General features: G+C 42.5%; 3 protein-coding genes across 4 annotated transcripts; 2 read left to right on the forward strand and 1 right to left on the reverse strand.

The window, feature by feature from the left end:
• The first annotated feature begins 3,930 nt into the window (after positions 1 to 3,930).
• Positions 3,931 to 14,108, forward strand: LOC6532799 (protein starmaker). Its single transcript, XM_002093500.4, has 7 exons — positions 3,931 to 4,399; positions 9,640 to 9,771; positions 10,317 to 10,467; positions 10,573 to 11,027; positions 11,093 to 11,578; positions 12,393 to 12,598; positions 13,771 to 14,108. Exons 1-7 carry the CDS (start codon positions 4,243 to 4,245, stop codon positions 13,993 to 13,995), a joined length of 1,812 nt encoding a protein of 603 aa, XP_002093536.1. The 5' UTR covers positions 3,931 to 4,242; the 3' UTR covers positions 13,996 to 14,108.
• A 4,228-nt stretch (positions 14,109 to 18,336) lies between these two features.
• LOC6532801 (titin) lies at positions 18,337 to 22,773 on the forward strand. The gene is made up of 3 exons (XM_002093502.3): positions 18,337 to 18,656; positions 19,672 to 19,989; positions 20,050 to 22,773. Exons 1-3 carry the CDS (start codon positions 18,585 to 18,587, stop codon positions 22,480 to 22,482), a joined length of 2,823 nt encoding a protein of 940 aa, XP_002093538.1. The 5' UTR covers positions 18,337 to 18,584; the 3' UTR covers positions 22,483 to 22,773.
• Positions 22,774 to 23,075: 302 nt separating this feature from the next.
• LOC6532802 lies at positions 23,076 to 27,105 on the reverse strand. Of its 2 annotated transcripts, none has more exons than XM_015194128.3 (3): positions 27,028 to 27,105; positions 24,703 to 24,880; positions 23,076 to 23,789 (listed from the first exon to the last, which is right to left on the reverse strand). In XM_015194128.3, the coding sequence occupies exons 2-3, from the start codon at positions 24,775 to 24,777 to the stop codon at positions 23,265 to 23,267; spliced, it is 600 nt and encodes a 199-aa protein (XP_015049614.1). In that variant the 5' UTR covers positions 24,778 to 24,880; positions 27,028 to 27,105; the 3' UTR covers positions 23,076 to 23,264. The 2 variants fall into 2 exon arrangements, with proteins under 2 accessions (XP_015049614.1, XP_002093539.1); XM_002093503.4 differs by lacking the exon at positions 27,028 to 27,105 and adding an exon at positions 24,960 to 25,192.
• Between the last annotated feature and the right edge of the window lie 49 nt (positions 27,106 to 27,154).

Here is a 27,154-nt window from a genome sequence, read left to right on the forward strand (position 1 = left end):
TGTGCCACCGTTTGTTTGAGCTAGCCGAAACAATTACCACTAAAGACACAGAAGGTAGTGATTGATGGGTCTGCGAAGAAAGTCGATTGGGGTTCGTTTTGAGTCGTTTCTGGCTGAGCTTTCGGGGGTCTGTGATTAATTGGCCATTTGACGGGTGAGTCTGCCACCGCCGAGATTTCTTTGGCCACATTGTGGGGCGTGTGCCGCGCCTAATCATCGGCTTTATCGCGAACATTGAAATGGAAGTCCAAGTCATGTCTTGACATTGCGGATTTTGTCGACGGCGTTTTTGTTGGCCTTTTATTTTCGGTAGCCTAAAGGCTGAAAAACGATTCCTCAAGCTGAAGCCAGACATATCCAATTATGCTCAATTATTATAGAGTGGATAAGCCGATTTGCTTATTAGCAACTACATATTTTTGAGCACTCAATTCATTTTCTGCAAATATTTGAACAAAGTGAAAGATTGACTGACTTAATTTCTGGCTTTTATATAACGCTATTTAGTTAATTGAGTTATTATATCGGTTAACATGAGTGATGATTGATGGATTACAGCGTGGAGTGTGAAGAGTGTTGATAGAAAAACGTGTTCATATCTTATCATGATACAAGTTTACTGAAGGATATCGTTGACAAATGTAATATAGTTAAAAACATGAAAAATAAAACTATAAATATAAAAAAAAACTTAAAAAGTTACACTAAAAAAGTATAATTAAGTTGATAATTTAAGTAGTAATTTAAACCGTTGCCAGATGAGCAGAAAATGTAATATTTTTAAACACTTGCATACCAAATAAATGGTTTGTGTCTTTGCTACAGCAGAATGCCATATAAATCCAAGACACCCGCAAAGTAGGCACCAAAGTTTTCCACCTCGCTGCACGAAGTTCGTGCCCTAAGTCTTTCGATTTGGCGACATCGAAAAGCACTTAAAAGCACAACACGCTCAACAGGTGGCATAATGAATATTAATATTAGCAAGGACCTGTTAATTAGCGCCATAGAAAGTGAAGCCAGAAGTAATTGACGGGCAATTAAGCAGTTTTAAGCGACAAGCGATGCATATTAACGCAAAACAAGATTGGGCCAACGGCGGGGTGCTGCATAAATATTTATCTAAGGCAATTAGAGCCGCTCAGACAGTGCGGCGAGCATGTAATGGCCATATCTCCGCAGTCCGATCCTCCTGCTTCATGGATCTGCAAGGCCGGTCGGCTGGCGTTATGGAATCTTGCTCGGTGACTGATTTATAGGAGGACATGAGGACAGAGTGGTGCCAGCCATTAGCAAGCCGTCATAAGTGTGGGCCGATGACGTTCGACTTGAGTAACGAGACGACGAGTCAAGTTGTGGCAAGTCGAGCTGAGCTGAGCCGAGCCCGTGGTGATGTCTTCTTTGTCGGCAGACGATGGCCTTAGTCGAGCGTTTCAATTAATTAGCTAGCCGTGCCAAAAACAAAATGGCGCTACTTAAACCAATAGTTGATAAGGCTAAACCAGCAGCAGAGCAAAATATAATAGGTAGACGACTACAAACTAGAAACAAATGAAAGTGCACATTGAATTTCTCTGATCGCCGGCTTTCTAACGCACAGCAGCAGGCCACTAGCTCAGCATTTCAGCGGCAAACTGCGATTATTGAAATACTCCAAAGGTTTTTTCTGTCCATTGCATTTGGTGGCCAGCTTGGAAGCGACAAATCATGAGCATCGACAGATGCACCGCAGCCAGCATCTTTGCCTCTACTATATATAAAATGTGGATAATTGCGTCTAACTGACAGCTAAGACACTGGGCATCTAAAAGTGCAGAGAAAGAAAATCTCTTTAATATGCCGGAAATACCTTACAAATTTCTCAGCGCAAGGTTTAAAAATTCAGTATTGCTTTTGTTTTTCAATACATAGTTCTTTGACTTAAGAGCTATATTAAAATTTTAAAATTGCAGTATTTGGAGTGATTTCCTATCAATCAATTTGTTGAATGCATTATTATATGTCTCGCATGTAAAGCTTTATGAGAATATGAAATGGAAGTTTCCGAAGACATTAATTGTAGTGATTTCTTTCCATGTATGAGCATCAATCGGGAGTTGGGGGCTGGGGACGTGCTGTCAGCGGATCTGGCTGCTCTCACTCTCTTTCTAACATGATAATTGGACATGGCCTGGGAACGGGTAAGTCAGCTACCTTATGGCTACCAACTACCTTGGCGACATCTTTGGCAGCCCTATGTCTCCTTAATTGCCTGTCGCCTGTCCGCTGAAAGTGAAATTGATATATGATATGGGTGGGAGATATGCCAGCTTACTTACGAGTAAATATATACGTATAAACGAGCGTTCATCACGAATTCTTCGCTAATTTGCCGCTCACAATGGATAATTTCGTAATTCGGGGGCTAATCAAAAATTCGAGCAGTGTGCGAGTGCGTTGACCAAATGGAATTGGGTACCCGATTCGGTCACACCTTGTTGTAAACTTCAATCTGAAAATATCAATAAGTTGTGCAAACTTTCTTTTTGTGCGTGTCAATGTTTTCGAGGAGGGCGTTCTCTCATGTTTACTCTTTATAAGATCAGTTTGGTGACGCAGGCCCAGCCCTTACACTCAAATAGCATTAGTTTGCGAATTGTCCAAATCAATTATGGACACAACCTAAGTTAACAGATAAAAAACTTTCATTTTTCATTTGCTCGACAGGTGAAGAAACGTGTCTTTTCTCAACCAGAATTTATCAATGATGCAACTGTTTTTTAGTTTGCCTAAACTTGCTTTATTTGCTTAACCAATTGTTGATGCAATACTGCGAGGTGCTAACGAATTTCGTTAGGAAAGAGGTAAAAGCGATGAATGTGTATGTTGAAGATCTATTTATTATTTCACTTATGTGGAAGAAAATGTAGTTTCTACTGGGAGGAAAATCTTCATGGAAAAACCTTTTGACCCAATAGAGGATTTGCATCTGCCATACAAGCATTTCGCCACAGGATTAGCATTTCACGAACGACTTTCGAATGATATCCAGGAGTTCATGTGTCACACTTGGCAGTGAAAAGAGGAGTTCGACTTGCGGGTTATTCATGGCATTCATTGATGATCGATGCAGATTATTTAGTACTCTGCCAGAAAAACTTTGGTTTTTGATAGGTTAAATAAAGATTTAGCTAGCATCGGTGTAGTTTTAGTGTTTGTTTATTTTATTTAATAAATTGGGTTGGCTTCTTAAAAGTTTTTTAATTTTTTGGCGAAATAAAAAAACTTTTTTGCCTAAAAATTAATTAAAGTGATAAACGATAAAATTATTTATTTAAATTTATTTAAGTATTGAAGATCAATATAAAGTTAAACAAAAACCTTTTTAGTCAAAGCAAAGCTTAGCTCTCAAGTTAATAGGATTTAAATGGGCTAACTAGTGGATTTATTATTAAATAATACAAATACAAAGAAAGCCGAAGCTGGCTTAAATATGTCTTCTTTGTTAGGGCTAAGCAGAAAACGCCTTTTGTTTACAAAGAAATTTTGCTAACACAATACCTGCGACACCGTGAAGGTCAAGTCAAAGTTCGATGGTTCACATACGAGTATGTTTTGAACCCCATCCCCGAGAGAATTCCCGAGGTATCGCATTCAGTGTGACACTGAAAATGCGCATAGCGGACAGCTTAATTGATCCGTTTGTTCAGTGCATGCCGCACATTTGCTTAAATCCACACCGGCCAGCCACAAGTCAATAGCCAGGTGGGTAGCCAAGTTACCAATGTACCAACTACCCAGGCGGTTAGAAGAGAGCCGCTTTTGGCCACCACGGCTGCCAACTTTCCAAAGAGCCGCGCCATGAGCGCTTTCACATCGCACTCTCTTAAGTCGCGCTTTGGTATAAAACTTCTTACGTATGCGCGTCATGGCTTAATCTTACCTTGAACTTGGTCGTGAGCAGATCGCCGAGGAGCTAGTGCATCCACATAACCACATAACCATCTATCCATAACAACAAACAATATATTCGTGCGGGGTTTTCGATTCGGGTTTTTTTGGAAAATAGAATTTGAAAATGGAACAAAGCGCCGTTGTTCTTGTGCGTGCCGATAAACGTATATAAATCACGTGTGTGTGCTGCTGACTTTGGTTTCACCAGATTTCTGATTTCATCTAACGGTGCTAGTGAACATACATATATTATAAACCCACATCGAAGACCAGCGGAGAGCGGAGAGGGGGCTATACTAACTACACAAAATGGACTGGCAGCCGACAGTTATAGCAGGCCTGATCTGCCTGCTCCTGCCAACGCAGATTTCTTTGGCCAATGCCTGGAGTTTGCCAGCCCGCCAAGCAGATCGTTCAGATCTGGCTTTAACACCAGCTCGCCAGCAGGTTGGACGACGATTAAATGGTAAGACAGCGCTCCAATCAAATCTGCTGAGTGTCTCTCGCAGCTCCCAAATTTCTCTGTATTTTAATTTCGTATTTTTTCGTGGTGCAATATAACGAGTAGTAGTGAGCAGACAGACAAAGAAACAAAACATAAACAAAAGCCCTAAGTAAAATGCTTTTATTGAAGTGAAATTTTAGTTCATTAAGCTGGCTGTGAGAGTGGCGATTTTAGCGTTCGGCAATTATATAATCGGCCAGTCGCCAAACGAAAGTCGCCACTGTCACTGCCACCGAAGCCATAGAATCCAGAGATTTATGAGCCACCAGAGTGGCCACAGATCCATCAGAGCTGTCACTCTAGGCCAGGCATCAATCTTGGCCAGCACACTCTTTTCCACCTGAAGAAAAAATCGTAAAGAAGTTCATTTAAAAGTTCATACAAAAATAAATAGCACAACCCGTTTTAGTACTAAATAATTTAATTTTATGGCATTTTTAATGGCTTATTAATTGAAATACTCATTTGCCTTAAGTTTTAAAGCACATAAACTTGCGACATTTTATAGGCTGCCAATCAGGTGACTTCCATGGGCAATGCAGCATAACAAACTAGCTTGCATGCGACTAGCTTCTTACCAATTTGGTTCTGTTACGTTATGGAGCGTACGACACTTTTTTCTTGGCCGCTGCTGTGTTGCTTTTGCTTCCAAGCCGCTAAAGCGAGCTTCAAGTGCATGGCGAACAATTAGCAAAGCCAAGGCAACAAGTGCAATGAAGACACTATGAAGACCAAGCAAAAAGCATACACCTCGTTATCGTTTAGGGCACTTGGCGTCTCGATCTGCTTCTGAGCATGTAATATGGGTCATAACCAACTAAACCAGAACCAAAAGAAGGGCGGCTGGTTGGGTGTTACGATAGACATGTCGAGTCATTAAAGAACGGGCAGCAAAACACAAATTAACGTTTTGCCCGCCGATTAAACGAATATCAGATACACTTGAACCTGAGCACCTGAGATATGTAAATTTAATTAGGAAAGTCACGAAGTGGAAATAAACGAAGGGTTGGGGGAATGTGAATATGGTGTGGGTGATGTGTTTTCCCAAATATTTTTGCACATTCATTTAGAAAGTGGAATGTGTAGCATTTAATCATAATTATCTTACAATGTAAGACAAGAAAATACACGAAAATTTAAACTTTGAGTTTAATATTACTTAGTTTTGTTACATGCTAATTTAATAAATTACTTTTTTGTTAGGTAATTTTTAGAAATCTGTTAGACAAGTATATATTCAAAGACTTATCTTGTGGAACCCACAAAGTATTGGATACAAAATTAAGATGTTCTTGATTTTAAGACCTTACTTGTTCCTTACAAAACACATATAAGACCCAACCAAGCCCCCAACTTTACCAAAAACCCCAAAGCTCCCGAAGAGCAGCACCTGTAAAAGGCGCAATAACAACGGCAACGCAAACAATAAGAATGGATAAACAGCCGTGCAGTACAAACAAGTTGATTTCATAGTCGCGATACTGTCAGATTCGGATGGTGATGGTGACTACACCAACTTGGTGTTGAGCCAACCCAGACTTGAAGGGAGTTATCCCGAGGAGGAGGAGGAGGAGGGAGAAGCACTAGCGTCTCCATTCCGGGGGCTTGTACAAATTGCGCCGACACCAAAAGCCAAGCGAGGCGCACAAAAACAAGAGAAAAACTTGAAAAACACTCGTAATTGGGTTATAACCGTCATATTTGTATGTGAGAGTGTACGAGCCAAGTCACCTACTATTTAAATAAGCCCGGTCCGAACGGGTCTGGCCAAAAGGCAAACAATGCCGCACTGGAAACCATGGCTAAGCAAACTCCTAAACGGAGCAACATTGGCGACATTTATGGTCGTCGCGCACAAAAATGAAAAGTGCTGCGCTTCACCGGAATGAAATATAATTTCATTTTTTAATTGTCGCTTTTGCTGGCATCGGCATTGGCATCGGCATTGGCATCTCGCCCAGTTTGAAAAGATGGTCAAACTGGAGCCACATGAAGCTGTAACTAACTGCGTCTCCATCTGTCAAGTTTGACTCGCCACTTGGGCCACTTGCTTCTGCTTTCTGCGTGGCAGCAATTGGGATTTGGAGCAACTATTTCAGTTGCAGCCAGATGCCACACAGGAAAACGCGTGGAACTATTTCCATAATTGCTCGGCGGACACTTCTCACTTAATAAACAAAACCTGATCCTGCTGAGTATCAACACTCTTACTTGAGATGCTTGAAATAGCATTGCATTTGAACCAAAAACATGTCAATCATAAAAGCCAAACAAACTTGTTGCAAATCAAAATCTTACTAATAAGAACCACTGCTAGTTTAAAACTCCTAACTTTGTTTACTGTGTTTATGAAAGAGTTCTGTGATCATTTACATAAGAATATGGAGTGTGGATTATGGATTACACTGTATCAATATAAGATTATTGCTTTTAGAGAAGTTTCTAAGGATCTAGAGCAGATTTCCCCCAGTGCACCCATTGATTTGCCTAGTCAAAGTGGAGCTCCAATCAATATACAACATGTGCGGCGATGTTGCTCAAGTTGTAGCTGCCGGCCATGTCTTGTTTGGGTTTTGAGTTTGCATTTAACTTGCGGTTGACTTCGTCGTCGTCGGCGGTGTCTTCAATTCAAATTCTGCGCCAGATCGAAACCAGTGAAAGTTTATTAAAGTTTCAAGCTCGGCAGAGCTCTTCATGCTCACATGTCCATATGACCGACCATAGGTATGTCTATATGTCTGATGGGTCGCACGCTAACGGTTCAGAGTGCCATATTGTTCCGTCCGATTTCTATAATGGCCATAAAATTCTTTTGTAACGCAGTCTGAGATGCTTTAAATGCCGAAACCACTAGATCATTGTATTTAATTCAGCTACACAAAAAGGTTTGGCGGGGAATTATATGGAGAGTGCTTCAAGCTCAGACAGAAAGAATCAATTTAAAGACTGTTTGAAAATTAATTTAATGGTTTTGTAAAGCAATCTTGTTAATTATTTAAATTGCAAAGAGATATTTGTAGGCTTAGATTTCAAAAGTAAGCCCACTTAACCTTCACTTTTAAATAATTCACTTATTGACTATTGCATTAAGTGCCTAACAAATCTTAAAAAAATCTGCAGTAAATTTTATTATTTTAAGACTCCAGTACAACGATTCACTTTCAAATGCCGCACACGATGCTCCGCAGCCGCATTTCATGTTTACAACTTAATCTGATCTGGCCAGGAAAAATAAATCAGAATTTCCAGTGATTATGCTAATATTTTACGAGCTACTGTTATGGCCGCTCCTCAGGCAAGGTGAATTAGCCAAATGGCCGGCAACTTGGCCCACATGCCCAGCAGTCCAGCAGCAGTTTACAGTTGGCCAGCTGGAAAAGTTAGGGTCTACCACATTACCATAGCCAAATGCGTCACCCATCATCAAGCCGAGGCTTAGCAATTTCAGTGACTACCTATAGTAAATATATAACTACAAGTAAGCCACGCATAAACCTCCACTGTAGTGAAAGTTCATTTGATACTGGATATTAGCGGGCACAGGGATTATTGGCATTGCCATCGAATTACCATACGCCCTATGCTACCAGCGAAATGTTAAAGAAAAGTGAAAAGCCCAGAGGCCAAGGCGAAATCATTGGACCAAATGGCAAATGCCAAATGGCAACTTGTGTAGGATTTTTGGCCAGAATGGCTGCTAAGCAGCTGGAAATAATGTGCCACATTTGTCGGCCAAAGAGGACAGCTGCCAAATATCGAAGATGCTCGCCAGGGGAGTACACTGCAAGAAATACTGCTCGCTCAAGATTAGTCAAGCTTTTATTTCATATTTTCATTTAATAATATTTTAATATGCATTAAGTGTTGTTAGAAGTATAACAAAGTATTACAAAGTTGTTTCATTATGTTTTTAAGTATTGAATATAGTTTTTCATCATACTTGCTTAACTAAAAATCATAAATAATCACCCAAAAATATTCCTTTGAGTGCATCACGAAGTGGCTTTCTTCGACTTCCCCAGAGTCGTCGATTTCCCTTCCTGGCACTCCTTGGCTCCCTAACTCTGTGCATTCTGGCACAGGTTTTCCTTGTTGCTATTCGGTTTTCAAGCGGCGTGGGTTGAATTTAGCAGGATGTTATCTATGGGATGTCACCACGAGTTGCAGGTAAACAATTTCTCACAGCCGGGTACTTGTGGCGACTCCTCGCGGCTTTCACTCGGCATTGAATTTGGAAATATTAGCGAAGCCTTGGGTCAAAGTACGCGCTGTGTCGCTGTCGGTGCCATTGAAAGTGAAATGAGCCAAATAAATTGTGACAAACAGACAACTAACGACATGAGAAAATCCACACAAAGTAGCAATACATTTTCACTTATCACGACCTATTGCATGTACCTACCTACCAGCATGGCAATTAAATGAACAAAAGGCCTAAGCAAATGCTAATGAAGTTAAGTAGCAAACAAATTGCTCAATTTGTGCGAAAATCTGGGAATTGTGTATCATCAGAGAGAGAGGAAAATTATTAATGTCTGCAAGCTAACAAATTTTTGGCGCCAGGTGATATAGGAATATTGCTACTTACTATATTATATGTGATTGCATGTTTTGTGTAAATTAAATAAGCATTTTAATAGTGCCATTGTCGCTGCGTCAAAATAATTTATTCCCGATTAAATGGTCTCAAATTAAGATGCGATCAATCTGGACATGCAGCAATAATTTTAATTGACGGCAATCGCTGAGCTTTTCACTCCATCGCTGATTGATGGCAATCTGCGATGTTAACTAAAACATGGCTCGCGCCGCGAACATCTAAACATCGAGTCTTGTGTACTGGGATAATGGATATCCAAAGGGGGGAGTAAGATGCATCTGCACGCACCGCACATCGGTGGTCAGGAAAACCGCACAAGGTGTTGAAATGATTGCCCAGTGGTACCAGTGGTCAGTGGTCAGTGGTCACACATACTTTCACTCAAATATTTGCAGTGGCTGAAGATCGCCAAGTTAGAGCCATATAGCCATGACCATGTTGGCCAAATCAGACCACAAATCCCCACTGAGCTTGCCCAGACAGAAAGTCAGTCGAGCTGTCAATCGCCCGTTTGCCCAATTCGTTGGCAGTTTTCCATTTAATATTTGACTAGTTTTGCTATATTTATTTACGCTGATCTCTTTCTGTCTTTTTGCAGAGGTATCACCGTATCTGGACCTGGCCTTGTGTCCCATCAGAGCGGAACCCTGGACTTGTGCCCGCCAACAATCCGGTCGGATACTGGATGTTTGGGATGGAGAACTGAATGTCCAATGGCAGAAACTTAAGGGTGAGCTTATGTCAATATAACCAATTATTAAAATAAATCGTTGATTGCCAAAACATTGTTCAGTTAATAAAAGATCAGTTAATAAAAGATTGTCCAGTTCAGAAATAAAAAAAACTGCAATGTTTATGTTTCATTATTATGGTACATTCTGTAAAGTATGTCACTGGAACATTAAATTAAATATAAAGTGCCTTAAGCCAAGCACCATCTTCCTTTGTTAGTGGAAAATATTTTTCCCACACATGTGCGCATATAAAAATCTCAGCAATGAAAAGCTGGCATTTTCACCAACCTCCCAGCTAAACTCCAAGTTCAAACAACTATTTGTGGGTGAGACTCTAAGAAAAAGTCAAGGAAACCCCCAGGGTTTTGTGATCACTAAGTGTGATAATCAATGAGTTTGGAGGAGTTGGTTGCAAATTTTACACGCAACACAAAAAAAAAGCAGGAAACGTGCTAGGCATTTACATGGAAAAGCAATTAAAATCGAAAGCATTTTCTTTCTTCGCCAAATAATTTCCATTTATTTCTTATTTTTGGGACAGTCGAGGCCGATCGGCAGATGAACGCCACGATCGAGAGAAGAGGCTACAGCACCTCGGAGTTGCCCGTGAAAGAGAAGCCATCGACGATACTGAAGAAAATTGAGATCGGCACGAATTACATGAAGAAATACCTGGCCGAATCCATGGACGGGTGAGTGTGGACAAACGGGTTGAATGTAGATTTTCACCAGAGTGTTCATCTTCCTGTTTTTCTCTTTTTTTTTTTTGTATTTTACTATTTGGCCATCACCTGCAGCTTCCTAGGTCGCGAATACGAGTATCTGCAGACACCGAAAGCGGCGGAGGATGATAGTGAAACTGACCAGAGTGGCAATAGTGCCGAAGATGACGATGAGGCGGATGCGGATGATGCCAGCAATGCCGCGGAGGAGGAGGAGGAGAATGCAGATGATGAGGATGCGGAGGCGGATGCCAATAATGAGGAGGATGACGATGAGGAGGAGGATGATGATCGGGATGAGGAGGACGACGACTCGGACAGCACGGCGGAACAGGATCAGGATAAGGACAAGGACCAGGAGCCAGGGGCGGAAGCTGACAACGAAGACGAGGACGTGGATGAGGCGGTCTCAGCACCAGAGAGTGATACCGAAAAGGAGAATACCCCAAGTGTCTTCAGTGGAGCGCCAGCAGCGCAAACCCAAGGTGATGGGAAAAATCCCGTCTTAGCCGAGGACAACACTTCAACAGGTAAGGATTAGGAATATTTCTTAGGCATTTTTTCTATGCAACTAACTTGATATTCCCTTATTCAGGTGTGGAATTTATCGAGCTGCAGGATGGCGATGAAACTGCGGCGGGTGCGCTAAAAAAGCCAGGAGGCGGTAAGCGCAAGAAGAACAAAAAGGGCGACAAACGCAAGAAGAACCAGAAGAACAAGCGGAAGGGTCAAGGGTCGGACACACAGCCCTCGACCTTGGTGGTGGTGCAGGCGGCACCGGAGCACCATGAGGTGGACTCGGGACATGAGCACGGCTCCTCGGTGATTAGTCATGGGAGTGCCGATGACACCGAATCCGTGGGCAAACCGATGAGGAAACGGAAGCAGAAGCGCCGCATGAAGGGCAAGCGGAAGCGCAAGGGTCAACACGGGTCAGCCGTGGTGGAGCACGAGCAGAGCGACCTGAGCTTGGGATTGGGCCTGCTCGACGAACTGGCGGACGCGGATGATGTGCTGTCGGGAGTCGGCGGGGGAAAACGCAAGCACAGGAACCCACTTAATTATGGTAGAAGTAACGGAGGTGTGTGTTGTTTGCTGCGTGTGGTTTTACATGACTTTTGCGCACCGTTTTCTCAAGCACAACTTAGTGCCCTTCTATGTCTAAGTTTCCAGTTTTGTCTATGATATAGAGTTTTTTCGGTGCACATATGCTTAAAACGCATTTGGGAATCTTACAAAAATAACTTTTTATTTTAAGTATATAATATTTTAAGCAATTTACCGAAAATATTCTATATTGTTCCATTGGTCTGGTCTAATTTGACTGGTTTATAAATTTGTTTTTAGATCTGGTGGAGGGGTAAAGCTTGCCAGGATTATATATAATAATTACTAGTATTATTTATTATTTAAATTATGTAGGTACATTATTTGTTTACGTAAAGGCATTTATCATTCTTTTTTTTTCCAAGTCTGAAAAGCTTACTTCAAAAAAATGTTGTGGCGCCATCTACATAACATAGGCTGAAACTTAAGCTTATTCATTTAGCCGTGTAGGTGGCGCTGCTCTGTGCTTCAGTACCAAATCATTGGTATACTGAAGATTACTTACAAAAGAAACTTAAGTTATTTTAGTTATTATAAGTTTTTGGTTTAAACTAAGTTAAGTTAATTGCCTGCTTTTTGCTTGTGTTTTTGAATGCCGTTTCGTTATCGTTAACGCACCAAACGCGCACTGCAGTTCATACTAACAAACACCACCCTCCCAAGCGAAGAATTTAAATGTTATTTGCGTTTCTTGTTCCATCTAGCCAAGTAAGTGTGATCACTCCATAGCAAAACGATACTAATGCATCCTCATTCCCTCTGATTATCCTTCATCGTAATTTATACAGTGACCCGAGGCAAGAAGAAGAAGAAGAAGAAGGCCATTGCCAAGTTCATCATGATTGGCAGCTTCCTGAAGGCCAAAATCGAACTGCTGCTGAAGATCCTGGGCGCCCATCTGCAGGTCAAGTTCTTTGCCATAGCCCTGATCGGTCTGCTGATCAATATAGCCCGATTCTGGATCGATGTGAAGCGCGGCAGTCCGCCATCTAAGGTGAGTTGAGCTTGGGTCCCAGATCCTGTGAGTTTTGTTCCGGTTTTACTGTACCGACACACACGAACATCATGTTCAGGTTGATAGACCAAGGTTGATAGACCCGACTTTAATGGATTTTCTGCACTCTTTCAGTTCTGATAAGAATGTCCTTACACTAGTCATAAGTGAACAACCAATTTTGTGGGCCAAGGTTTGTTTTCGATGCTGTTTGTTGTGCAGCAAAAATTAAGGGTTCTCACCTCAAAATGTACAAAGAAAATTCAATTTGATTTAATGGTTGATCCTAAAAACATAAATTAAGAGTCTAAATATATTTTAAATAAGAGCAAAAACTGTAATCCTAATTTAAAGTTTTAGATTCATACTTTTATATTCATATTATATTCAAAATTCATAAAAATGTATTATTTATTTATTAACCTAATTTAAATTCTATTTAATCAAATACTCTTTTTGTTAAAAATTTACGTTTTTATGATCACCAGTTTTTCTGTGTACCTCTGCTAATCTTTTTCCAACTGCCCCTGCCTCTCGACTCTCTATCTCTTCAACAAATGATGTATATAAAATGTGTAAAATGCGTTGATACCTTCCAAAACACCCGAGCGCTCTAACTTCCCTAACTGTTTGGGGACTCCAGCTCCAGAACCTCTTCAAGCTTCAATCACCAGAGTTCCAACAACCTAACGACTCCAAAATGTGCCGTATGCTAACAAATTCAGACCTCTTTGGTTTCAGATATGGTAAAATTTTGGACAGCTCACAAACGTTCTCGGAACGTACAACTCTAAAAACAAAACAAAAAAATAATACAAGAAACAGAAAAAACCCAATCAATGTGTTCTCTAATAACAGTATACACTTTAAGACCCAAAAACCTCAAACAGTTCTCAGAGTTCGTTTCCAAAGTCTTTCCCTTCACACTGTGTAAGTACGAGTTTTGGGCGGATGAAGCGAAATGATTGCTCCTGTAAGACAGACAGATACATGAAACTCAGATACACCCAGATACCCAGTTACCCAGATAACCAGATAACCAGTTACAGATACAGTCACAAAACACGAATATGACAAATATGAAACAGAACCACTCACACTCTTGGGCCTCTTTGGTACTTCCTCTGGTGTTTCTCACTTCACGGAACACGTTTTGCATATTTTCTAACTAGGTTGTATACGTTGAACATGCCCACCATCAGCACCACTACGAGGATCACGGCGACGACTGGAGCGAGCCGGGTAGCTACTGGAAGCGCTCCCTGCAAACGGATCCCTCGATCGAGGACACCGACTCCTCCACGGACAGCTACCAGGTGCGACAGCCGCAGCAGCAGTCACAGATCCAGGATCCCCACTACCTGGCCTATCGCAATCAGTACGGCCAGTGGCATTAGATGAACTCTGACCTCCAATGGAGACATTATTTATACATGTATTTATTTAATTCACATTCAAGTGGTACGACGCTGATTATTAAATAATCCCTAAGGCCCTAGAGCAAAATTAATTTTAGCACAATGAACGAAATGCCAGTAAACCAATTTTAGTTGTAACCCTTAGCCCCCTTAGTGCAATGCCTTAAATGTATGACTAAATTTTACAAATTTACCTTTAATGAGAAATCGAAGAACTGTTTTGGATACATTCGCAGCGAGCAAACAAACTAGACATAAGTTATTTATGCCAATTATTTATTGTATTCGTATGTTATATGATGCTTATTAAAGAAAACTAAATTGGATGCATGCTGTTTTATGGGCTCACTTTGATATATGAATATTGAGTTATTTGATAAGTTAAAGCATTTATTCCCAACATTTTGCCATCATAAGTGCCCCATCATTTCCTGCTTCCATTTTGGGGTGTGTGAGCAGCAGACTTGGGTTCCTCCAATCAGAATGCGGTCAATAATGGCTGGAATTCCGAAAGAAGTTTCACCTGCTGATTCGAAATTCTTTGGCCCAATTCTGGGCTCTACTGCTCTTGGTAATACCAAATGGGTAAGAAGTGCGCCCAAAATAGTCGCGTCTGAGGAGCCCATTAATTTTGTTGGGTGTCGCTGTGGGCCAAAACAATTTGCGCATGCGCAGATTGTGCGCGGAATGCCAAATGATATGCCCAAAAATTTGTTTGTAATAAGCCATTAAATTTGTGTTTGACAAACGTCTGACAAGTCGAGCGGCAAATTTATGGCTAATAAATCTGAACGGATTGTCTGGCAAAACTGAAAAGGTTGCCGAGTAAAACTGTGCGCAGGAATATGGAAAATTTTGTGTGATTTCGAGTTAATTTATAAAGTTCAGAGGAAGGCGAAAAGAAAGTCAAATTACACCTAATCAGCTTTACACGCATTCTGACACGTTTGGCTTTTACATTTTGATATTGACCTTGTTTAAATTAATTGAAAGAAAACCTGGGGCCATTAAAATGCAGCGTGAGGAAAAGCAAATTGACATGCCGCAACGCGCTCGTTATCAAGCGGTAGCTTCGTGCAAAGAAATGCTTATCATTAGCAAAATTAAAATCAATGAAATTGGCCATAAAAATTCAATTGACTTGGCCCAATGCGTGGGAGCAAGTCCAAGTTCCAGCTCGACTTGGTTGGGAGCGGAATGAATTGGAACTGGAACCGAAGGTGTCTGCAAACGTGTGCCACATAATTGATCGTAAGAGAAACAGAAATAGTTTAGTTTTCAGCACTTTCTAAACAACGCCTTTGCACCGAAAGAAATGGAGCTAGTATGAATCTTGGATATGTAAAGCATTCTTGGAACTATCCATCAAATATAACATTTATTTAAGAAATAACGAAAGCCCATTTCTATTGGAACTCAATAGAAGTAAGCATTTCAAAATGGTATTTTAATGTTTGATAAATTAATAAACAACTTTTAATTCATTAGTGTTGCATTTTCAATAGTTTCAGTTGCTTGCAGTGCACTTTGGACTTTGTTTTATGTCTATGGTGGGCGGTGGTGTCGATCTGGATGTCTGGTGGGTGTGGCTCCTGGCCATCAATCATGCAGATACGATCTGTTCTCGATAAGTTGCCAAAAAAAGAGCGAAGCAAAAATCACTAAAACAATCAATTGAAATTCTCGCGGCGCGAATGTTTGCTCAATGGGGGATTGCGTTTGGGTGGAATAACGGTGACCAACGTGCAGTGTTTGCGAAAAATCATAAATAGTATCAATGGATTTTGGCCAAAAGGAAGTGTCAGTGGAAGTGTGGGCGTGGGCGTGGATATGGGCGTGGGCGTGGGTCAAATGATATGGCAAATAAGTTTTTGGATAATTTCTATGCGCGTTCCGAGGAATGCTCCACTAAGTGACAGGTGGCGACGTGCCGCTGTCAGTTGAACTGTCAACTTGGGCATTTGATGGAAACTTAATTAATTTAAGTGCCGCTAGAAAGTGGGCCTGCATCGCCCATCGCCATATCGACATATCACGTATACGCAGCGTGCACGCGACTCAGTGATCAGTGGCAGAAAATGAAGGGCCGATATCACATTTCAATTCCAACGCCCACGTGTTTAAATTCGGATGCTTCTGAAATTGAAAAGCACTCATGATTTTCCATTGCAGTGCCATTTGCATTTTAGAAAGTTACATGTGTTTTTTCGCTGCATTATAATCGAGACAGAAAACCCCAAAAGTCCGAAAAGAAAAAGTACAAGTCCAAGTCCGAGAAGCATATTCGCTGCTGCATTTTTTCCACTTGATTTTAAAATAATACCCGTTTAAGCAAACCGCCCACCTTCCACCACCACCACCTCCTTCTATTAATAATTATATTTTTCATAATTCCAGTCATGATTCTGCTTTTTGCTTGGACGTAGAATTTCAGACTCAACCTCAACACGTCGACTTGTTGTCAACTGGCTTATCTTTTCACGATTCGCTCTTGGTTTGGGCCCTTTATGCTTTTTTTACTGGCAAACATTTCATGCAAATTGCACTTCGAGTTACTTTGTTGCCAAGTGCAATAAAGTGCATGAAGGCATGTTAATGATCGTGCTAAAGGAGTTTGACTTAAAGAAGTCAGCTGTGACTTATTCGCAGAATTAGTCACTAATCGTTTATAGAGAAAATAATTGACAAAATAGATAAATAAGTACATTTCATATTCAGTAACTTTTTAATGCCTTAAAGGACAACGAACTATTCAAGAAGGTTAATTGTTTATGAATAAAAAGTAAAAAGATTAAATACCATAAGTTTAGTTTAATGGTAAATGAAACAAATGTTACTATTATATGTTTGGGAAAAAGGAAGTTTACTTTTATCTACAAGATGTGGAAAGATGAAGTAGAAGTAGTGAAACATGGTAGTTTAATCTTTCAGAACCACAATCCCTACTATGTCTCATTACTATGCCAGGAGCTCTCAGTTGGGTTACAAGATGAACAACTTGAGATAGTCATAATCAGATAGTCCAAATAAGCGGCTTTGATCAGCCGCCTTTGGATTGTGCGAGTGAGTACAGCCATGACAACTAACTAGCGCCAGTCGATAAATAATTAATAAGAAGTGCCATAAATATTGGCCGTTTAAATAGCCATTTCCGATGCCATTGGCCTCTGTAGCTTTCGCTTTTTTTCAGCTGTGGGTGTACGTGATTTTGATAGAACACAGGGGAGGGTGGAGAGGGGAAACATGAAATTAGAAATTCATAATTGTCGCGTAATACGGCACCACAAAATACGTGGACTTCGATGACGACCCCCGTTCGCATGCGAAATGGTAGCAAACCATTCTAAATTGCTAATGCGCCTTAATAGGCTTCGCTTGTTTTGGGAGTTTCGAATGGGGTTTATTTTGGTTTTTCGAACTCTATTTTTTTAGTTTTTTTTTTAGTTTTGGGTGTGTGAAAGCCACTGCATGATGATATTTCGTTTGTTGCATAATCCTTCCACGCAAATCGCCCAGGGCCAAGCCAATGAACCCTGTCGAATTTTGGTTTGCCCATCTCTAGAAGAATCATATAGCATGATACCACAGCAACACACTATAAAATTGCAATCTCACGTCGTCGCCGTGGTAATCTTTCGAGTGTAATCTGCTCTGCGGACTCGTGTCTTCGTCACCCAACTGCCATTCTGGATGCCTGCTAATGGATAAACAATTTCTCGGTAATAAAAGTTTGTCACCCAACTAACTGGCTTCTTTGGAAATACTTTGCAGCCGGAACTTCGGGATTCTCAAATGTCTATGAAGATATGGGTTTTAATAAAGGATTTCATTTTAATTAGAGGGGAACCACTTCAAAAAGTTTCCTACCTTTTGGAAGTAAACATTTCATTAGTAGTAATTTATTAAGATGTTACAAGATCATGGTCATTACCATCATATTTCGTGGCGCTCTTCAGCTGGCTCTCCGCTCAGGTTCCACACACAATTGCGTTCCACATGCGGCGGCACACTTTAAGCGCATGCGCGCCAAACTTACCGCCACGCACACCATTACAACAGCACACGGTGCGTATGCGCAATGTCACGTCTGCGGAGAAGAGCAGAGGGTTTCAGCTGTAAAGGTAATGGTGTGGTGTGCGATGGTGCTTGTAATTGAGTTGTTACTGTACCCACATAGTACGTAGTGCCCACCTTTCTTCGGGCTTCTCTGTGTGTGCGTGACTCTTTGGTTTCTCTGCCTTTTTGCATTCTTAATAAATCAACGCGAAGAATATATAAATTGGGCAGCTCGATGGTCGGTGGCAGTTAGTATTTTCCAGCCAACGGTGCCTCACAGGTGTGCAAAGAGCCCGCAGTGCGAGTGCAAGCCCTGGTCTTACCCCAATTACATAGCCTGGATATCGAATTGGATTAAACGCAGCCCACACACCTATTTAACACTACCAACAGAAGAAAAAAAGAGTCGAAAGCGCAGAAAACGGATTATCGCATGTGTTTTTAGACAAAGTGTAACGAGCTGAGTGATATACAATATAGAGTGATCAAAACTGAACAATCTGTGTGTGAAAATGTGGAAAACGTTGTGCATGCTGCTTCTTTTGACGGCCACCTGCAGCGCAGGACCGCTGTCCGTCCACCAGGTGAGTGTGTTGGAGTCCAGTGGTCGGATATCCAAACAGCAGACAGCTTGACCACCGCAGACCACTTCCGTTCGCCTTAACGGAAATGGGAAACTGTTAGTGAGTTGCTTGCGTTTGCCGGCCCGCCGAGCCATACGATGAAATCTTAATGGGACATGGCCTGGACTCACTCGCTTTTGCATACCTGTCTGACTGACGATGAATGCCTCCTCCACTTTTGCTACTTCTTTGGCCTGGCTTATTTGGTATGCCGGGCGTTTAGCCTTTTTTAACGGCCAAGACTCCAAGACAATTCGGTTCTATGGTATTTATAGGCACTGCAGGTGGCTTAATGACAGGTAGAAGCCGGCACAAAATTCACCAGAGAAATCACTGCAAAAGCTTCCAAGAATTTTCAGTACCATAATCTTTAAGTTTGCATTACTCATTGCGGGGGAAGATCCTTTTTCGGAAAAGGTCTACGTACAACTGAAAGTTAATGTTTTTTTTGGCACCAACTCATTGAAATGCAAGGCCCAAAATAATAAGTTAATAACAAATCCATATGGCTAACATATTATGTGATAATATGTGAGCGTTCCATTCGAAAGTGACTTCAATTGCAGCGCGACCCATAAAAGGGCTGCAACAGGTGCGAACTGCACAGTGGGCTGGGCTTTAACTCACCTTTTTGATTGAAAACCATTCGTTTCGTTTCGTTTCGTTTCGATTCAATTTAATTTTCACTGACCGCCTCGTAGACGAAAACTAGAACACAAGTGAAATTTTTCGGGTGCCTAGTTGATCGCAGAGTCACGTGCTCTATCACGCGATTATCCATGCTCATCACGTAGCTCGTTAGCCGAATGAATCGTACAGCTGGCTTGAAGATAGGATACGAAATCAGAATAGGATGCAAGCCAGCTTAGATTTCAGAAACTAGATCGCACTATCCTCTATAAATGGATATAATGAATATTAACATAGTGAATCTAATATTAAATGTTTATTTTTTCTTTTTTCCTAAATCGAACAGAAACGAAAAGCGCCCGTAACGCGCGAGGAACCTGTGCCAGCTGAGGTGGAAATGCCGGAACAAACCGAAACGGAGGATGAGTCGGCTCCAGCGGAAGCAGCTTCCCTGGGCACACTCACCCTGCCCAGCAACGCCACCTCCATACGGTCGGACATCACGGATAACTTCTCGTGCGCCAACAAGACCTATGGCTACTATGCCGATGTCGAGAACGACTGCCAGATCTTCCACGTGTGCCTGCCGGTTACCTATGCTGATGGCAGGGAAAATACTTTCCGCTGGAGCTTCATCTGCCCCGAGGAGACCATCTTCAGTCAGGTGGGTGTTCTCTGAAAGCATCCATTGATTTACTTAAAATATATTAAACTTTCCTTACAGGAATCGTTCACCTGCATGCGACGCGAGGACATGACCATTGATTGCGAGGATAGCTCCAGATACTACGAACTAAATGGCAACTTTGGTGGTGCTGCGGAGGAGGAAAGCAAGCCCACTCCCGTTGAGAGTGAGGAGCCGGAGAAGGAGGAATCGGAGCCCGAAGCCGAACCCGTTGAGTCAGAGCCAGAGGTGCCGGCGGAACCAGAAGTCCAGACAGCCAAGCCCATGAAGCCAGTCAAGACCCAAAAGCCCAAGCCCAACCGAAGGAAGCCCCAGCCGCAGCGAAAGGTTCCAGTGGCGGTTACTGCTGCACCGGAGGTGCAAGCTGCTCCCGAGCCAGTTGCACCCGTCGAAGTGGAGTCCAAGCCCATGAAGCCACAGAGGTTCACCAGCAGACCCAACCAGGAGAGGCCGCAGGTGAAAAGACCTGCAATTGCTGCTCCACCCATGCGAAATGAGCTCTTCAATGGCATCCGAAAGCGTCCAGCCATCTTCAATAAGCCACCAACTACTGTGAAACCAGTGGAGGAAGTGGTGGAGAATGAACCGGCGGTCACAGAGGCAGTGGTTCAACTCAGTGAGCCCCAACCCACACTGAAACTGCAGACCATGTTTGCGGAACCGGAAGTTATTCCTGTGGCAGTCCAGGAGCCAGAAGTTCAGGCTTCCGAGCCAGCTGTGACTTTCGTTCAGCCAGAGCCCGTTGCTGAAGAAGTCGTACCTTCGGAGATGGCGATTGATACCAGGATCGAGGATGTCAAGCCCATTGAAGCCATCGAGGAAATTCCGGCAGTCATAGTGGAAAGTCTAGATCAAACAATGCCCCAGGAAATTCAGAAAGCACCCGAAGCCCAGGAGGAAGCTAAGATAACTGAAGAGGCCAAGCCAGAAGAAGAACCCAAGCAGGAAGAAGCTTCCAAGGCAGAAGAAGAACCCAAGCCAGAAGAAGAGCCCAAGCCAGAAGAAGAAATTAAAGTGGAAGAAGAGCTCAAGCCAGAAGAAGCAGCTAAGCCTGAGGTTGAGCTCAAACCCCAGGATATCCAAGCCGAAGAAGAGCCGGAAGTGCCAGCCAAGGTGGAGGAGATCATTGAAGCTAAACCCGAGGTAATAAAATCGGAGCCAGCTATTATGGAGGCCAGCACCTCCAATGAGGAACCCTTGGTCAATCTGGAAGCTCTGGAGGCAGCTAAGCCAGCAGATGCACCCGAGAGCATGGCAGCCACCCCTGAAATGGAACAGCACAGTCCGCTTGTGGAAGAAATCCTGGACAACACTCACGATGGAGAGGCGCAGGAGTCCCTGGGAGGCTTCAAGCCAGTGGATCCCGTGATGGCCGCCGAAGCGGAACAGTTGATCACCGACTTTCTGAACACCCTGAAACAGAACGAAGAGAAACCAGAGACTGATTTGGCTGAGAGTATATTGCCAGCGGATAGTGCAGATATGGCTGAGAGTATATTGCCAGCGGATAATGCAGATGTGTCTATTGAGGAGGCCAAACTTCCGGAACCCGAGGTCGTGGACAAGACTGCCTCAGTTGAGGAGCAGTTGTTGGAGGAAACCGAAGACAAGAAGACCCAGAAGACCGAGATGATGCAGGACTCTGCGATCATCAACATTATGCAGGTGCAGCATATGCCCATGGACTACAGAATCCCAGTCCGGATAATTCCCGCGGAAATCCAGCCTGTTCCCGCCATCTCTGAGGCATCAGAGGTCGCTAAGGAAAGCGTTCCAGAGGTGCTATCCGAATCTGCTTTTGAGAAGGTCGAGGAAAGTGCTCCAGAAGAAGCTAAAGAAACCGTTCCCGAAGAACTTGTCGATACATCTCCTGAGGAAGTCAAACAAATTCCTAGTGCAGAAATCCAGGAATCCCCTGTAGAGGAGCCCAAAGAAACTGCTCCTGAAGAAATTAAGGAAAGCACTCCCGAGGAAATCAAAGAGACTGCTCCAGAGTCGGAGGCTGAGCTGGTGGCCACGCCCGAGCAGACTGCTTCCCACGACGATGACGCCCAGGAGAGTCTAGTCACGGCCGCCTACATGCCCTCCATTGAGGACATCGTGGAGCTGGTGAAGGAGCGTCTGGATCAGACGCCCAAGAAGGATCAGCTGGCTCCCATGGAGCTGATACTCACGCCCGGTGGTGATGAGCCCATGTCCTTGGTTCAGAGCAATCCAGATCAGTTGGAGCCGGAATCTCAGCCCACAAAGGAGGCGGCGTCCACTGCCGAGCAGAAAGAGGAGGTCATCCTGCCCATTTACAAGCGCGTCTCCGCCGCCGAACCCGCCATGTCCAAGGTGCAAACGCTGCCCGTAACGGTGAGCAAAGTGGATACGGATGCTCTGCCGGAAACTGAATCCCAGCCTGAAGTGCGGGAACCCAAGATGGACGCCCGCAAGCGACGTTTCCTGTTCCGCGCCGATGCCAGCTAAAAAGGAATATGGGGAGATATAGCGAGGAATAGATACCAATCCTGGCAAGGATTATTCTCCCACTTAGCCCGAACCGGAACCCCGTTCACCTCCTAGTTCCCAATACGCTATCCCACTCGTTTGCACCTAGGCAAGTTGTATTTAATAATTTTTTGATTTCCTAGTTTTATGGCCATTTCTCAAAGGATAATTGCGGACGAGCGTTGAAATTTAAGTTTAGAATTGTTGTTCCGATCAGTTAGAGAAACAAACTACAAAAAAAAATTGCAAAAAATCTTAAAATAAAAATATTAAAAATTAAATATTACAGTTGTTTGCTATAGGCGGGTAAAATAAGTAAAGTAAACAGCTAATCAACTCCATCGTGCAGAAGTTTGAGTGTCCTGTGTGTTGCCTAATCGCATTCAATTTCTGAACGGTAGAGATGGTACGCTTAGAAACAACCTAAAATGAGTATATATAAACTATGGTCAAATTATAGTAATTCCAAATTCCTAAATAATTTTTTGAAGCATTTTTATATATGTGCTTAAAAACAAAAGACTTAGGAAACGAACTGCGAAGGGTATTGCAACAGATTCAATAGTCAAACATACAATATTCGTAATTTATTATAGAAAATCGTTTACAAATCGCATTAACACTTAGGCTTTGGGTAATTAGCTGTATGAGGCAACTACCAGGTGAGAGAACCACAATTTACAGATACAGTGAACACTGGACGTTAAGTAACTAACACATCACAACACATTGACGGAGCCAACGCAGGATCACCAGAATAACTACGCCTCCGTTTCCTGCTCCAGTTCACCAGCCTGGATTTCCTCCGGCGTTCGCAGATCAATAGCGAACTTTTGTCGCGTGGGCGTAATAGTGTCGCTGGGCGTGGCATCGCCCTCCTCCTCGCCAGCCGCCTCCTTCACCCGTCGCGAGTAATCCTGAAAGGCGGCGGCCAGGGCAAAGGTCAACCTGCGCGCCATCGCACGACTGTCGCAAACGAAGGCGTGTACCTCAAAGGGATGCGGACTTGACTCGTCCTTCACCACGATCATGGCAAAGACCCTTGTGTAGACCAGGTCCTGAACGCCATACGAGATCGTGTCGATCGGATAGCTCCAGTGATTGATGCTCGCCTTGGGCGAAATGATCTCTAGCTGCACACCGTCGGTGGACACCTTCAATTCGCAGTTGGGCAGCACCTTGTTGGGTGGCAGGTTCTTGGCCACGCCCACCATTATGTCCACCGGACGACGCGTGTACTTAATGCCCCACAAGCCACGTGCCACTTCGGAGCCAATGTATTTCACCTGCAGAAAGAAAATGTGTGCCTCATATTAATACGAGTTAAAAATAAACCAGAAATATTGCTATAGTAGAGTATCTCGCCAGATCGACTCGGATATTGATCTCGATCAAGAACATATATACTTAATATGGTTGGAAAGGCCGATTCTAACAGTGCAACATCTAGTGTAATGACATTTATTCAAAAAATTCACCATTCACTGCATAACCAAATATTATTCCTATTTTACGTGAGTAAGATAATATGTTTTCATGGATGATGTGGGATTATTCATCGGTGGCATTGGTTTCCGCTGGGCATGCGTTGCCGTTAGAGTCGCCTCATTTGCATCCGACCTGCGACCGGATGTCCACAGCCAAGCCAGAAAGCTGTTGCTGTTGCTGTTGCTCATGTGGTGCCACTGCCACGCCCCTTTCCCCTCACCGCCCTCAACTGAAGTTCAGCAGGGCGTGACGCATGCGTGTCTGGCTCTTTTTTTGGCCATGTCTCTTGTGCGGGAGGTATTATGTTCATTTGTCTGCTTTTGTTCGCTTATGCACTCAGAAAAATAGTTAAACAAAAAATTAGGAGTCATATTTGAACTGTGAGTATAGCCAAATTAATAGGTTTTAAGTAATGAGATTTATTTAAAGTATGTATATGAGTTTTCATAATAACAATTTATGTAACCATTCGACCAAAGATATATACTGTTTAATTTAAGCACACTGGATGCATCGAGTTAAAATCATTTATATTTTATAATCGAGTTAATATCATATTTATCATATTTGTACCTAATACCACTTCATTTTTCTTCGTGTACTTTCGGTCACACACGTAAGAGGTATTTATGCGGATTGGTACCTGAACTTGCGCCACATATTTCACAGCATTTAAAATTTGAAAACGCATTTCGCAATGTGGACACTCACCTTGAACGTAATGGGCAAATCCTCCACATTGACCTGGCTGTCCAGATCGGTGGTGCTGCTGTTGTTGGAGGCCATTCTGTATTTGTATCTGTATCTGTATCCGTATACGTATCTCGTCTATCGCCAAAGGTGCAAGCGAAGATCCACCGTTGAACGCATTCACCGCATTTACAGCCAACTGAAAGGGCGCAAAAAACACGAGCTTGAGTAATGTTCCCATTAAATGTATCTGGGCGATATTTCAAGCGGTATCTTACGGAGTTCACGTCCACCGTTGCATTACCATATCTCTACCGTAATCGCTGAACTTTACATGGTGCACTTTTCTAAACCTATATATGTGAATATATGTTTATAGTCCGCTGAATATCGTTGGGTTCGAGTAATGGTTCTGTTTGGGCTTGTTGTTGCTGTCGCCGGTTACCGATTGCTACTGAACTCGCGATCGGCGGCAAAAGGTGTCGCAAGTTGTGCCCCAGGTAGCTGCACTCCCCCTCTCACTCGCTCCCAATGCCACCTGGCCGCCCCTGCCCCTGCCCCTGCCCCTCCCACTCCAGCGGAGGTAAGCGGAAAAGAGCGCAGGCAAAACAAATGGGCCAAACAAAAGCAGTGCTCACATAACTTTTTTCTCTCACGCGCTGTCGCTGCCTAAGCACACAAGCAACTGATATTAGAAGCCACAGTCGAGCACTGAGAGAAATAAGTAGTGAAAAGAAATAATTATTGCTTAAGGAGCCTTTTAAATAGTTACCTATCCTAAGCATGAGTAAGTATTAAAAGTAGTCATCTATCTTAAGGATGAGTAAGTTATATTATTATCATAAGTATGGCGACATTTTTTTCAGTGGATCGACGGAAATACCCGCCAGTGGTCAAGCTTTTAAAATCTAATCATAAAATAATTTAAGACATGTATCTTGTATGTTGCAACTGATAACCCAGTCAACGCCACTCAAGCAGGGTATTCGATCACCAGCTTGTTGAATCACTTTTTCCACACGCACTCTTTGCTGCACACTATTTATTAGAAATGCATTATTAATATTTCCCGTTGACCACTTCAAATGCCCATCGAATATAGGAGCTCTATACCGGATATATGTACTATACATATATACATATGTACATACGTATGTAATACAATGGCCATGCTGCAATAGTTGCATGTCTGCCAATTAATGACCGACGAGGGAAAACCGAATTAAAACCAAAACTGAAACGAATGGAAATAAATTCATTGCAATGCATTTCACCTGAGTGACGTCATTTGAGAGAGGGAGAGAGAGAGGCAGAGAGACAGAGGGGAACTCTTTGTGCAACAATCATTTTTAAGCCTCTGTTCTATGGTAACTACAATTTTAATGCCAATGACCCAAGCGAATAACTAGTGACAATAGCCTGTAGTAGACACAAAACCCACGACTAATTGTGCGCTCTTCTGATCTTTTGTTCTAACGCCATTTACAAGATCCCTGATCCAGATTTTCACGAAAATCACGTTCATGGCTTTGCATTTGATATATTACCACATTTGAAGCCCGCTGTTTTAGCCATTACAACGTTCGCCACGCTTTTCCAATTTATAGCAATATAAGTTTCAGCCTTACGCTCACTTTTGTAGTCTCCTTATCGATGTTTACTTTTGGGTTATGACCGAATGTTTAGTTTTAAAACTTGTTTGAAAGGGGTAGTTTATACGGCTTACTATATATGTAAATATAAATATTAGTTCTATATTTTCTCCCCATCTTCGATAGTATCATTATACAACAAGCATAACAATAACAATAACAATATCAGCGACAGGTTCAATAGCACTCGCAGTCCAATTTAGATAATTTTCCACTGGACATTTCAGTTTAAGCGGTACGAGAGCCGGAAGCTGCTCATATGAGCATATCTCCTCTGTCCATATAATAGGTTTATCTTTTTTATCATAATTTGTTTACGGGCAACGCTGATGACTGTCATTTGTCGCACATATGTATAGATTTGCGTATGTGGAGCTCGCACTAATTCCTTTCAATTCACAATGACTAATTCACCAAGTTTGGTTTCTTTTATTTACACATTATTCACTTTAATTTTATTTCAAGTTCCAATTGCCTGTTATCACACGGAGGAACATTTACCCATGTGTCTAATCTTATCACTCACTACTTCACGCACGCGGGGAATTCAGCGCAGGTAAAATAAGTAAAAGTCTTATTCGGTTTTTGGCCAAAAATGGTTATAAGGTCTCGTGTTGAACTAAATATGTAAACGGCCTCAAAATAACTCCACTGATTTCCGAATTGATTATGGGGGTAGTCGCTTTGGAATTACCTATTTTATGGTGGCTTTGTTTTCTTGTACACCTGTTTCGTCGGCCGGCAAACGCGCTACTAACGAAATACCCAACGATCGCGTTCAGTGATGCCGCTTTAGCCATTATCACAATCTCGAAAAAGTT

This window comes from Drosophila yakuba, chromosome 3L (genome assembly GCF_016746365.2).
Source record: "Drosophila yakuba strain Tai18E2 chromosome 3L, Prin_Dyak_Tai18E2_2.1, whole genome shotgun sequence".
In the NCBI taxonomy this organism is placed as follows: Eukaryota; Metazoa; Arthropoda; class Insecta; order Diptera; family Drosophilidae; genus Drosophila; species Drosophila yakuba.

Bases quoted from the DNA above. Each gene is read 5' to 3' on its own strand.
- LOC6532802 (XM_015194128.3), bottom strand. From the start codon at position 24,777: ATGGCCTCCAACAACAGCAGCACCACCGATCTGGACAGCCAGGTCAAT. The intron at 23,790-24,702 runs GTGAGTGTCCAC...TTCTTTCTGCAG, and splicing joins ATTTGCCCATTACGTTCAAG to GTGAAATACATTGGCTCCGA.
- LOC6532799 (XM_002093500.4), top strand. From the start codon at position 4,243: ATGGACTGGCAGCCGACAGTTATAGCAGGCCTGATCTGCCTGCTCCTG. The intron at 9,772-10,316 runs GTGAGCTTATGT...TTTTTGGGACAG, and splicing joins CCAATGGCAGAAACTTAAGG to TCGAGGCCGATCGGCAGATG. The intron at 10,468-10,572 runs GTGAGTGTGGAC...CATCACCTGCAG, and splicing joins CTGGCCGAATCCATGGACGG to CTTCCTAGGTCGCGAATACG.
- LOC6532801 (XM_002093502.3), top strand. From the start codon at position 18,585: ATGTGGAAAACGTTGTGCATGCTGCTTCTTTTGACGGCCACCTGCAGC. The intron at 18,657-19,671 runs GTGAGTGTGTTG...TAAATCGAACAG, and splicing joins GACCGCTGTCCGTCCACCAG to AAACGAAAAGCGCCCGTAAC. The intron at 19,990-20,049 runs GTGGGTGTTCTC...CTTTCCTTACAG, and splicing joins AGGAGACCATCTTCAGTCAG to GAATCGTTCACCTGCATGCG.